General features: G+C 39.4%; 1 protein-coding gene across 4 annotated transcripts in view; it reads right to left on the minus strand.

The window, feature by feature from the left end:
- Positions 1-3,207: 3,207 nt before the first annotated feature.
- The window catches only part of rgs12 (regulator of G protein signaling 12), a 53,691-nt gene continuing 43,920 nt past the window's right edge, over positions 3,208-12,978 (minus strand). For 3 of the 4 annotated variants that reach the window (XM_023333990.1, XM_023333989.1, XM_023333991.1), the window contains 12 exons: positions 12,190-12,282; positions 11,930-12,073; positions 10,063-10,245; positions 9,723-9,873; positions 9,309-9,394; positions 8,085-8,288; positions 7,799-7,872; positions 7,579-7,705; positions 6,534-6,630; positions 6,387-6,448; positions 4,635-4,806; positions 3,208-4,335 (listed from right to left, as the gene is read on the minus strand). In XM_023333990.1, the coding sequence (XP_023189758.1) occupies positions 3,731-4,335; positions 4,635-4,806; positions 6,387-6,448; positions 6,534-6,630; positions 7,579-7,705; positions 7,799-7,872; positions 8,085-8,288; positions 9,309-9,394; positions 9,723-9,873; positions 10,063-10,245; positions 11,930-12,073; positions 12,190-12,282 (1,998 nt within the window). In that variant the 3' untranslated portion in view covers positions 3,208-3,730. The remainder of the gene's footprint in view (positions 4,336-4,634; positions 4,807-6,386; positions 6,449-6,533; positions 6,631-7,578; positions 7,706-7,798; positions 7,873-8,084; positions 8,289-9,308; positions 9,395-9,722; positions 9,874-10,062; positions 10,246-11,929; positions 12,074-12,189; positions 12,283-12,978) is intronic. The other variant, XM_023333992.1, reaches the window with a different exon arrangement.

Below are 12,978 nucleotides of genomic sequence, written 5' to 3' on the forward strand. Positions count from 1 at the left end.
GTTAGTGGTCAAAGACTAGTAAAGAATGTAAACTCAAGAACCTGTAATAAGATTTTAGATTGATGAAATAATGTTTATGGCCATGCACAGCTAAACAGTGGTAGTACTGCTGCCTTGTAGCAAGAAGGTCCCAGCCTGGGATCTTTCTGCATGGACTTAGCAAGTTTTCCATGTGGAGGTGTGGGCTCTCTCCAGGTACTCCAGCTTCCTTCAACAGTCTAAAAACAAGATTGTTGTGTTAATTGGTCTCACTAATTTGCCCTTTGGTATGAGTGTGTTTCTGTGTTTCACGTCTCGGTGTTGTCATGGACAGGCAATCTGTCAAGGGCGTACCACGCCTCTTGGCAAATGACCAAAGGAGATAGAAATATAAAAATCTGTGTGATAAAAATCTTGTACATTTCAGCAACCTCTGAAAGCCCCTGTGTTGTTATATTGATATACCAACCAGTAATGATGGAGGTTCGTTACTCTGTCCCCATCTGATGAATGAAAAGTCAAAGCTTTCCAGTTTAAACTTGGACATTTACTCATGTGCACTAAAATTAATACCGATTTCTCTCCATGCTTCACAGTTAGGATGTTGTTCTTGTCTTGGAATGCCAAACTAAATGCCAAGATTTCAACACAGCAAACTTCCTTCAAAATGCTAAATAATTTTAATTATGTGCACCAGATGAAAAAGGCCCGTGTGTAATTTGTACCCTTTTACTGAGAAATAAATATAATAAGGAAAAGCTTGCTTTTTGGTTTGAGTGGCTTGAGCTTTTGTAGCAAATCGATACAAAAATTAAAATCTTTTTTTTTTTTATAAACAAATTAAACAAATTAATTATAGACTAAGACTATAAATCACTCCCTGCTTACTATCTATTTTTGTTAGTTTGTTTTGTAAATAGCTACAGAATAAAATTTCAAAAAGAGGAGGGCAAAGGAGGCACAGTGCCTAAAAGGAAAAATTGGAACAAAGCTGATATTCCTGAAAACTAGAAAAGGACAGAAAGTTGGTCACACGAGGATACAGAGAGTAAAACGTGGGAAACATTTATTTGAACTATTTACAGAGCACAATGTCAACTCAGCTGAACCGATTCCTAATGAGACAGCATGGCTGCGATACCATTTAAGAATGCAACATGGTGGTTTTTCAGGGAACTATATACAAATTAATACTTTTAACCGGTGGTAACAATGAAAACAACATGATGCATAAATTAATGGATTTATACAGTAAAGTTAAAAATTCATACGAAATGAGTCCAGATAGAAGCTTGCAGAAAACACAGCTCAAAGCTTTCTAATCTGAAAAAGAGATGGTCGATCGATAAGAAAAAAAAGCTGCTTGTTTACAGCCAGTGCACATTATTAAAAATCACATGATCAATGAGCAAGATTGCACACATAAGCACTTGCGATACAGTCAAAATGCCTGAGGTAAGAGAACAATGATTGAAATGGGTTTAAAAATGCATGTACTGTATATAAAGGTAGAGGGTCAGACCAGCCTGCTGTTACATTAAGTAAAAAACTATATGATCTCTTTAAAACTGTAGTATTTTCTTAGAGCTTTTCAGAACCTTCCCGGTGTCTAGTTTTTAGTGGCTATTGAGTAGAGATGCACCGAGCCAGTGGTTGGTGATCAGAATCAAGTTTCAGTTTGATCAGCTGGAAAATCAAAAATAAAATCTTGTTCCAATCATTCATCTTAATGATATATGAGTGCTACCATGTTTCAGTGATATTAACTCTCCATAACGTGGAAGTTGCTACTGAGTGTTTAAGACTCAAAGGTAGCCATTTTGAGTTTCAGTGAAATGTTTATGAAAACTCAAGGAAAATACATTTAAGAAGGCATTTTTACATTTTTAAAAAAAATTATTTTTTGGCTCTAGTGGCCTTTATTTGAAAATAAGCCAACAGATAAGGACTGAGAAAAGGGTGAAAAGACATGTGGCAAAGGTGCAGAGGATGGGACTCGAACTCGGAGCTGCTGCATCAAGGTCTGTAGCCTCTGTATGCGGGCGCCCGGTCTAACCACTGCACCACACAACTCCCTAAGAAGCTATTTGAGAGAAATCGTCATGGTTCCAGACGCAAAAGAGAGAAACACTTTCAGCAGATAACAGGAAGGCTAAATCAAAGTTACTCTGTTGTGTTTTTTAGAACTTATAATACAGGTTATTTTGGAAAATAGTAGACTTAAGATATGGAGCTACTCTGGGGAATGAACTTGAAGACTAGGATTTTAACAATGCTAGCCATGCTAAAGCTAATTTAAGATGCTAAAATAGTTTTTTTGTTTTAAAGATAGCAAAATCCGATTTTACAGTCACCAATCTCTCATAGAGATGGCGGTCTCTATCAACGATACATACTAACAGTAATATACATTAGCCATATTAGCGATATACATTAAAAGCAATGTATCAGTGGTCTCCAATGCATAATATAATAGGTATGACTGCTCTGTGCAGGAAGTGTAGAGTGAAACATTATCAATTTGAGTTTTAAGTAGCAACTCTTAAAGAGAATTTGGAATCGGATGCAATCACATCGGCAGGTCAAAGTTTTACAAAAACCGGAGGATTGGAAACTAGCCCCAACATTTGTATCGATGCATCTCTATGACTGGAATAATGAGTTTCTAAAAGTATGGCTGCTTAGTCACATGTAGAATGAAACAGACATGAAAAGTTAATGTAAAGAAGAGTAACAGGAGAAAAAAATTACACTCTGACAAAGTCTTGTTTACAATTGGCTAAAGTGCATTGTTAAGATTCTGTACATTTAGGGACTGGAGGAGTGAATTTGGCACAGGTTTCTACCAACCTCACCCTCAGTCTTATGTCTCAAAGCAAACATAATCCACAGCAAGTCCGTCAAAAAGTCCACACAGATACACACCACACAAGAAAATCCCAGGGAACAATTTGTCCACGCTCAATGCATCCATTTTCCTCTCTTTGTATTTTTGACACATTTTATTATTCTAAAAGCAGATTGCTGGCTACAAAGTAGTGCACACCTAAGCCTGTCGCAATAAGCAATTATTGTGATAAATTAAAATGAGCTCAATAATTTCCATTTGGATGATTTGCGTTTCTTGAAGGACAGTTTTGTTTACAGAGATTTCATAATATATTTTATTCATGGTTTCAGTTGTTTCAGGTTTTTATCAATTTTTTTAAAATTGTTTTAGATTGTTGTGTTTTATTTTGAGTATTAAAAATATCTTCCAGTTCCAGTGTGAAGTGTTCCATAAAAAAATATATATGTTTATTACTCTTTAAGAAGGCAAACTTGAATTATTATGCCCTTATCATTAAATTAGTTGCATCTAGACAACAACATTATCGTTTATCACAACAATTTCTTGGACAATCTATCGTCCAAACAAAATTTGTTATTGTGACAGGCCTATGAACACCTCACATTATCAGATTCACTGCTGTCTAAATAAAATCTAATCTCTACTGTTTGCAATTAAGTTCTTCACTCTGATCTTTTACATTAGTTGTGTGTGTTTTTAGACAGTCCCGGAATAAAACTTCTAATTAGCATCTAAAAAACTGAAAATTATTTTAGTGGCAGGGAAGGAGGAGATTCAGATGCATTTTCTGCCACGTGTGAGTAGTGGCGAGTGAAGTAACTCCAGACTGACTCTAGTGGGTCACCGGTCCCACTAACAGTCAGGTGAAGAGAGCGGTGCAGGTTCAGCGGTCTTAAGAGTTCACACCGGCGAGGTACCTGAGCAAGGCTGACCATCCTGTGCTTGGTGTTGAGGCCGGGGGAGGGGTTTACTCGACAGGGAGGAGGGAGTGATGTAGTTGAGGCTGGGGCTGTTAATATCTCCTTCTCCCACAAGAGTTAGATCTGACAGGGTGTCCTCCTCCAGCATCTGGATCGATTCCCCTCTGGCTGAGTCCTGGAGGAGACCCTGCGCGCCGGGTCGGGTTGACTGGATGGGGGAGACGGTAGCTGGAAATGGAGGGGGCGGTCTGGTTTTTCTGCCACCTCCGCACTCTGCGCCCAGCGCTGAGTCCAAGCTCTGTGACTGATGGCTCGCACTGAGCAGGTACGAGCCACTGACCACGCCGCCCCTGTGATTGCCATTTCCCTTGTTGCCCCGTTGGCTGCTGCTGGGGAAGCCGCCATTGTTGGTATTACGGGAATTCGGGGTGGAGCAGTTGGGCTCGGGGTTGCGGGGAGGAGGCGTCGTCGGGCTGGTTGGTGTGAGGCGCAGGAAGTCCGGCAGCTGAAGGTCGCTCTTGTTCAGCAGGCCTCGCTGGTCGTCGGCTCGGTTGCTCTGAGCTTTGGATATGAGGTCGAAGAACTCTGCAGCACGCACAGAGCGGCGCACACAAAAACATAGAAATACATGAACAGGTTCCCACGCTTAATTGTACACATCCAGAACATCTCAAAAACTTGGTTTTGTAATGCAGAAACATGCAGCATAAGTATTAATCTTTTAGACACGTCAGAGCTATATTTGGTACAAGCAAAGACTGGACTGTGCTACATGTAGCTAGCTTTAAAGCATTGGGTGTTTGTGCAGTCCTGCAGGCAGGCCGAAGGGTTAGTGTGAACACAGCCACAGAAACAACAGAAAAGGGAGGTTGTTCAGTTTTTACCTTCAGCTTCGTCTATATTAATCTTTTTCTGCTTTCTTTTCCCCGGAGCCTTATGCAGAGAGACAGAGTGGTTGGGTAGGGGCTGGGTGCTTGTGCCGGCGCCGGGCCCAGCCTTGCCATTTTCCCCATGGGGGTGGGCTGAACCGCCTTTCCTTGTTGGCCTGTCGTCCCCCTGGGGGCCACACGAAGAGCGGAGTGGGGCATTAGAGCCCTGATGAGTCACAGCGGTGCACGTATTGGAGGAAGCAATGAAAACAGGTGGGAACCACTGGTGCTGATGGTGAAGAGGGTCATAAATTTTGACAATTTGACGGTGAGCGGGAGACACAAGTTGAACTGGCTGGGGATGATTTTTGAGAATGTCACGAAAATGTTTATAAGAAATAAACATTTGACTTGCTGTGTTTCAGAGACAGTGGAATATACACCACCTGGCCAAAAACATTTTCCTATTTTTGCGTTGTTTAGATTTTGAGACTCTGCTGTGGCATTGTTTTAGCTTCCAGAGCATCTGTAAGGACCGGTCTGACTCCAAAACAGACATGCATCAAGAAATCGACTGCTGACAAGAAATCAGCCATTTTTCAGCTTGATTGGCCAGACTGTCGACGATCAGCTGGAAACTCAGAAGTCCAGCTTTCTTTGGCTTATCAAAACTGCTACCAAGTCTTCCTGCTAGTGTTTCCCAAAAACTAAAAATTAGCTATGTTCAGTATCCTTAAACTCTTCATAACTAAAGTCAGATGAAGCACAGATATAAGAAGCTACAGAAAGGAAACTAATTTGATAAAAATAGGAAATAAAATATATATTAAACGCTGCAGGCCTCTTTCGATCAACATCTCCTCCTTTAAGTCGCCCATTTAAACACTATATACTCATGTTTCTATATAATGCATCGGCTTGTTCTTTATCCAAATCTGTTTGCAGCAGTGTTGTAAGTTTGTTGTTTGCTTGATGCACACTAGTAATTTGAGTTATTGATTGTGAAAAACATATTTTTCAGGATGTGGAATTTGCTCGCAACAACATTTAACACTTGCTGCTAACTGAACATACTAGCCTCTGCAGTCATTTGCCAGATGAAGGATTTTATCTATTGGTTCAGTTAAACGAAGGTGTTACCTTTCATTTTGGCCAGGCAGCGTATGGAAAATAAATTCAGTAAAAACTTGTCCTTGGATGTTCCACTGAGACGCTACAACGGCCGCTTTGTGTGCTCGGCATCATCAACGTGAAAGCTCATAGAGCAAAACACCAGAGGGGCAAACTATCCACTACTTAAAGCTGCACTGCTGCAACTAACAGTGAAGGGAAACGATCTGTTTCTCAAAACAGATCCTGGGATTTACTGAGGATAATGAGGACAGCAAAAAGAAAGTCTCTACAGCTCCTCCACCACCACTACGATACATCGCTGAAGATCCCGGCACCCAGCAAAAGTTGGCGTTGTTACAGAAAAAAAAGGAAAATCCAGAGAGGAAAGTTGATGATGCATCCAGCCACAGGCAGACCACATTAACAGAACATTAGGGAACCTTAACAGAGTGATGCAGTTCTTTTTGCACCACAGCAAAACACACCTGTGAGCACGTTTAACACACAGCAAACAGACATGGGTGACTGAAGACAGCAGGAGGGACACTTAGTAGAGCGTGACATTATCAAACAGGCAGTGGAGACATTCAGAGGGTTACAGAACATTCAAGAATGGGAAGAAAACTTGAAACAAGAGGATGGAGGAGAGCTTACTGTTGCTGACTGGTTCCTGCTCGCAGAAGCTGGAAGGTGACTCTGAGCTGCTTTGATTTTGTCTGTGTGAAGAAACAAAACTTAAATTCAATTACAAACCAGCAAACAGAAGAAGAATGGGTATGATGTGTGTCTGTGTTTTTTCACCTTTCCCCATGGCGTTTTCTTCAATGTCTAACACAACTCGCAAACCATCCAGGTTGGAAATAGGAAGCCCGAGATCTAAAGGTTCCGACTCGCCACTCTGCATCACAGAAAGACATTTTAGAAGAGGTTCATATTGGCTATTTAAAAAACTGAAAACCGAGGCTTGCATGTGTCATTATCCCTTGTGAGTTTGTAGAACCAAATTTTTGCTGCAATTCCAGCACAAGTTGTGTGAGTGTACAAGCTTTCCACAACTACAGACTAAACATTTGCCCATTTTTTATGCAAAATACCCAAGGTCAGGTCAAATTGCTTAGAAAGTTATTGTAAACATTAATTATTGGGTTTAGTATTGGTACACTGTAGCGCCGACTGTATGTTTGGTGTTATCCTGTGTGAAGGTAAACCTCTGGATGGCATATTCAGGATGATGCCAGCCACACACAGCGTTTTGCATATAGGCCAAAAATTCAATGTTAATCTCAAATCACATTCTGCCACATCTTTCTTGTCACTTCTACATGCCTTGTTGCAAACTGGACATCTCTTGGCTTTCTTCTTGTAAATCTTCTATAAAGGTCAGATTTGTGGAGGATTCTCTCAATAGATTCTTCCACTCCTGATTTGTGAATCCCTTCAGCTCCTCTAGAGTTATAATAGGCCTCTTGGCTACTTTTCTGAATGATCCACTCACTGCCCAGCACACCAGTTTTGTTGGATGGCCATGTTTTGTTGGCCATTGCTATCCCTGACCTGTCTGGAGTCTTACTTGGTCTCCATTATGCTGTTTGTTCATTAATATTCTCCAACAAACCTCTGAGACCTCCACAGAATACTGCAGAGTGCAGAACACACCATACATAGGATTCCACTGGAGCTTTTTAATGTTATTAGATTAAAGGGCATTCAAACAGAAATAAATGCTAAAAATCTCAATAAAACAGACTGATGTTTGTATTTATTATTTTATAAAATGTGCACAAATTGAACAGGTATGAATATGTTTGAAAGATCTGCCTTCAGCCTAGGAAAATATTGTACTTACTATACGTGCCACTAAGTCAGAGAGGTGCAGGCCATATTTGGCCACAACAGGCCTCAAGACCTCAGTCACTGGTTTAGTTGGTTTAGCCTTCAGACCCACAGAGCGGTTGATGGGGACCAAGTCAAGCCTGGAGGAGGAATACAAAGACAATAAATCATATTTTTGTGTGAGCCAGGGTCTGCAGTCCCATGTTCATCTCTGCTGTTGACATGTTTTATACCTGAACAGAGTGCGTTTTTCTAATCTCAGGTCTCGGGAGCTGAGGGTCATACAGTCTTGGTCCAAAACAAGAGGCTGAGAAAACAATGACAGGAAATATACATATATTGAGGTAGCTGCTCATTCCTATGATATAAATCTGTGTCAGAATAATAAAAATAAAGTAAAAAAAACAAAGTAAATCACTAATTAATTAGTCATTTATTTGAATAAAATACAGAGAAATACAGCTGGAGGATACCAACTCAAATGATAAAAAAAAAAAGCTCAGACACACTGAGGTTTACCTTCTCTCCTCCGACAAGGAAAAGGTCTATAGCTGCCAGGTTGATGCAGAGTTTGTCACAAAGGCCCTGCAAAAGGTCTCTGATTGACATGCCGGGCCGAAGCGGCACCGGGCAACATGAGCCATCTGGCAAGCTAATGTTACATTGCCTCAAAGGGGCGCTGCTTCCTCCCCGTTCGGATACTGCGCCACGGGAAATATCATGCTAGAAAAGGAAAGAAGGTTGATCTTATTTGGGTAATTTGTGCTTCATCATCTTCCTAACCTCCTGCTTGTGACTCAGAAATTAAATTTGACAAAATATTTTTAAGGACATCAAAAGTGGTCCTGATGAAGAGAACAACTGTAACAAGATTATACCAGTATGTGCTGTTCATGAGTGTTTTCTACTAATGATAACCTCTGAATAGGTCATGAATAGGTCCAATCTCTCCTAAGGTCTAGATTGGAGTGGAAATAAATTAACATCTAACATCACAAACAGAAATAACCAGATAAACTTATAGAAAGCACATCCACCAACAGGAGATGAAAACATTTACAATGAATATGTTAAAATCAAACTAAATATAAACAGTTAATCATCATCATCAATATAATCATCTTCTGACATCTTTATTCTCACCTTCTGTCTTTGTTCAAAGACACAAACACAAAAGGTGAAGAAAGAAACTAAGGATGCACAAAATGGACAGTGAGAGGAACCGAGAAGGCCAGTTCCCTGCTGTGCAGAATCTCAGAATTGCTGCAAGAACTGGGCTCTGGATCACATTAACCTTCTGAACCTCTGCTGTCAGCCAGACAGTACCAGGAGCAGAACCACACCTTTACACAACTTTCTGCCTCAAGCAGTCAAAACGACAAGCTCCTGTTTTTGTTATTTATCATTAATATTTTTAAATTAATCAATTCTGACCATATGCTTTATGAATTGCAGAGGAATATTGTCTCGTTCTGCTTAATGTTGTTCAGTATACAAATGTCAACTGATTTGATGAAGGCAAAGAATGGAGAAAGGGAAAACAGTAACACAATTTGGAGAACGTTAGTGATTAAAGTAATCTGTTAAAATCTGTATCAATAGGTCAAAGCTTCACAAAAATCTGCCATCAAGTGTTCCTTTTAAAGGGAACACTGACATTAAAGCTGCTCCATGCAAAAATAAGCTTCCACGAACCAATTATTAGCAAACTGATTAGATCAAGATGACTCCCATCAGACTGACCTCATTCTTCCCCGAACCTGACGTCCCCAGTTCCAGACTCGCTCCTGAGGATAGCGAACCCTGGGACTCCCGACGACCGTTGGTGCCTGAAAATAAACAAACAAGCAAAGAAAATTGATGAGAAGCATCATGAGCAAACACATGCTGAGTGTAAGAGTGCCTCCTGACTAGATTCAAATTAAATGCTTCAGTAGATAACATCTTAGCAGCACCACAGATGCAAATTGGTAGTTTTTAGGAACAGAAAAAAATACAAGAACATAACAGATCATTTATCTGTCATCAATCCAGTATCTTAACAGATGTTACTAAATTTTCTAATTTTCAATGCATGATCACTTTATCATCTCTTGTTTTGAAACAAATTCTCCAGCAGACAGAAGTTATGAAATGAAGAAAGGAAAATGGACTGACTATAATTAAAATCAGCCAGCTCCCGCTTTTTGGGGCCTTTGCCAAAGCTCCTGTTTCGGGACCACGAAAAAAACATGCCCTTCCTCCGGTCTCCTGAGTCATCCCGACTGTCTTCGTTCAAAGACCGCCCTGATTTGGTCTTCTTGTCCTCCTGTAAGAAACACAGCAATGAGTGGAGGAGCTGATAGGGACACGAACAAATGTGGACACGATTTTATGTTATTGAAAGCTGCAAACTTAAGTTGTTTTCACTCATAAACATGAACATCCAGGATATTAATCCAAAAATGCATGTTCTTTTTCCATTTAAATTAAGACACAAGGATTTCTACTAGCTTACCTTCTTAGGAGTGGACAGGTTGGAGCGGTCGGAGCCGGTGGTGCTGTGCTTTGACGTTGGGCTGCTGGGGATGTGATAGGGGTCAGGAAGCGGTCTGCCCTCCACCTCAGCCAGCATGCACTCCTGGTACAGCCGAGACTTGAGGAATCGCGTGTAGCTGTCAAACTTCATCAGGTTAAAGATCTAATGGAGTCGGGAGGGAAAAGATTTAGGGAGGTACAAAAAATAATGTACGAAAGAATGGCAACAAAGACGATGATGAAAAAATGAGCAATCCGTGAACACTAGAACAGGAAAGAAATCTGTGCAAAAATCCAAAAACCAAGAGGTGAGCAAAACTACTCAGACAATCTGTATGGTATTTTGAAGCAGAAAATGAAAAAACAAAAGTGAAGTTAAACCAAATGATGAAACCTTTAAGCTGCTCTTGGAACGCGTTCTCTTGGAAAAAAACAAAGTAAGCTTGACTTATGTCTAATCCCTATCTTTATGGGGAAAGTTTTTAAGATTTGCTGCTTCAGACTAACTTTATTTAAGAGGAGCTGGCCAAGCTGCAAATACCTGGGAACACAACATAGACAACTTTACATAACATAATTGGTGTCTTAGAGAAAGTATTTTTAATCCTTGTTCAAATAACTTTTTTTAACAAAAAAGGAAAATATGAAAAGTGTGACATGCTTTTGTTTCCAGTACCTCTTGATCTGATTTTAAAAAAATCTATTTCTACCTGTGAACTGTAATCTGTGTGTAAATTAATCTAATATTAATCCAGCTGTTCTGTGAAGGCCTTAGAAGCTTGTTACAGAAGAAACAGCATCATGAAGGCCATGGAACATGTCCAGCAAAACAAATACCCTAAATATATAACCAGAGCTACAATGTATCAAAGCCTTACAGTGTGTTAAAATTGTCCAAAGTCCAAACATCAATCTATTAAAGAATATTTGTTAATACTTGTGAATAACTGAGGTTCAGACACTCTTCAATTGCTAGAGACCGGAAAAGACAATCTCCATAAAATCAGCTGGGTAATGTAGCTGAAAATGTAACAATATCTGGTTCTGGAAAACAGTAACTCAGAGGATAAAAAAACACATGCATACCTCACTTTTTAGATATGCATTTGTGTAATAATTTTAAAAGCCATGTATCCATTTTCCATTTACACTAATTTGTGTTGGTCTGTCACATAAAATCTCCATAAAATACACTAGACCTTTTGGTTTATGACAAAACGTGAAAAACTTCAAGAGGTATAAAAATAATCAACTTATCTACATTCTATTTGTGATTGAAAATATAAGATAAAATATTTAGCTTTTGAAATGAAAGTAAAAGAAACAGAAGACTGTGATGCATTTATGGATAAAACATCAATCAAAAGATATTCTGGGAAGGTTACCATAAGGCTTTTCAATGTGTGTGTGTGTGTGTGTGTGTGTGTGGGCGTGTGCGTGCGTGTGTGGTTATTGAACAGAAAATGTGTGGGTGTCTGATATGTAAAAAAAAAAAAAAAGCATGATAGTGAGGATATCCTTCAGGCCTTATGACTTCCTTATCAGAGTTTGAACATCTGAGCTCCACAGCTGAAATCAATAGGGCTTTTCAAACACTGTGCCCCGTCAACAACATGCGTGTGTAAGGAGCCATTCAGGCCGGTGTTGCTCGACAGCAGGCAAAGATGAATGACTGGCCTTGTGTTGTGTTAGCACTTGACACTGTGTTCAGAGAGCATTTTCAAATGAGTTATGTTTTGATTCACTTTTAAGAAGAAGAATAAATTTGTCTCGCAGGAAGTGGTTCTATTTTTGCATGTGAAAGGGTCAACTGTAGCAGAAGCCTTCATAAAAATGTGTCTCCGTACCTGCAGCTGCTGCTCCTTGAACATGTCGGGTTTTGGCGCGTTGAGGATATCGTCAGCAAGCTGGGCTTGACTGTCGATGTTGACTGGTGTTGTTGCTTTACTGGAAAGGAAGCTGTTGTAGATCTCTCTGGCACGTTGCGAGAGCTAAAAAAAAAAGGATTTACTATGAATCGAATGCTCAATAATAACTACATACTACAGGAGGGATTCAAATGGATGCAAGTCTGTGCTACAAGTATTAATCAAATAAGGTGTGTTACCTGTTTGTTGTCATTCTCAGGAACATGGCTGAAGAATTCACAGGCCTGCCAGAACAGAATGTTCTCCTCACTGAACTCCTTCTTTAGAAACTCCTGCAGAAAATAAACGAAACACGGATTAAAAATGGAAGACGAAAAAAAACAATCAGACAAATTCATATATTGGTCTTAATCAGAAACATGTAGCAAAATCCGCAAAAGTATGAGTGTGTGGCAAGAACATTTAGTTTAATTTCCATTTTAGAAAAAGTTGAAAGACACATTTGTTCTGGTGTAAAAAGTAAAAGCAGGATCTGTTTGATATGATTCACCCAATACTGACACACAGCTGTGTATAATACTCAGTAAAACTGTGTTGTAATAATTTAATACTGCTATATTTACAGTGCCAGCCAAATTCATGAAAAAAGCTGACAAAAATGTTTAAAAACCCCTAAAACAAATCCACTACTGTTCCTGTAGCAGAATATCACAAAAAAATGTTCGGAATCCCAAATTTGATTTGAACATCAATTTATTGTTTCTTGCTTGCTTGTTGTTTTTCTTTTTTAATCACGTAAAGCACTTTGAATTATTCAGTTGCTTAAATCTGCTTTGCAAATAAAATAACCTTGCCTATATTTATTAAATGGGGAAATTAATGCCATTGTAGGAAATAAATGTTTTTAATGGGGGTTTTTATGTAATAGTGTCTCTTCTCCTTGGTCTACCAAGTAAACATATTCAAAATCAAAACAAGAGTAAATTGTATAATATTATAATATTCTGTGCTTGAAAGAATATTTTGTT

Source organism: Xiphophorus maculatus, chromosome 5 (assembly GCF_002775205.1).
Source record: "Xiphophorus maculatus strain JP 163 A chromosome 5, X_maculatus-5.0-male, whole genome shotgun sequence".
NCBI lineage: Eukaryota > Metazoa > Chordata > Actinopteri > Cyprinodontiformes > Poeciliidae > Xiphophorus > Xiphophorus maculatus.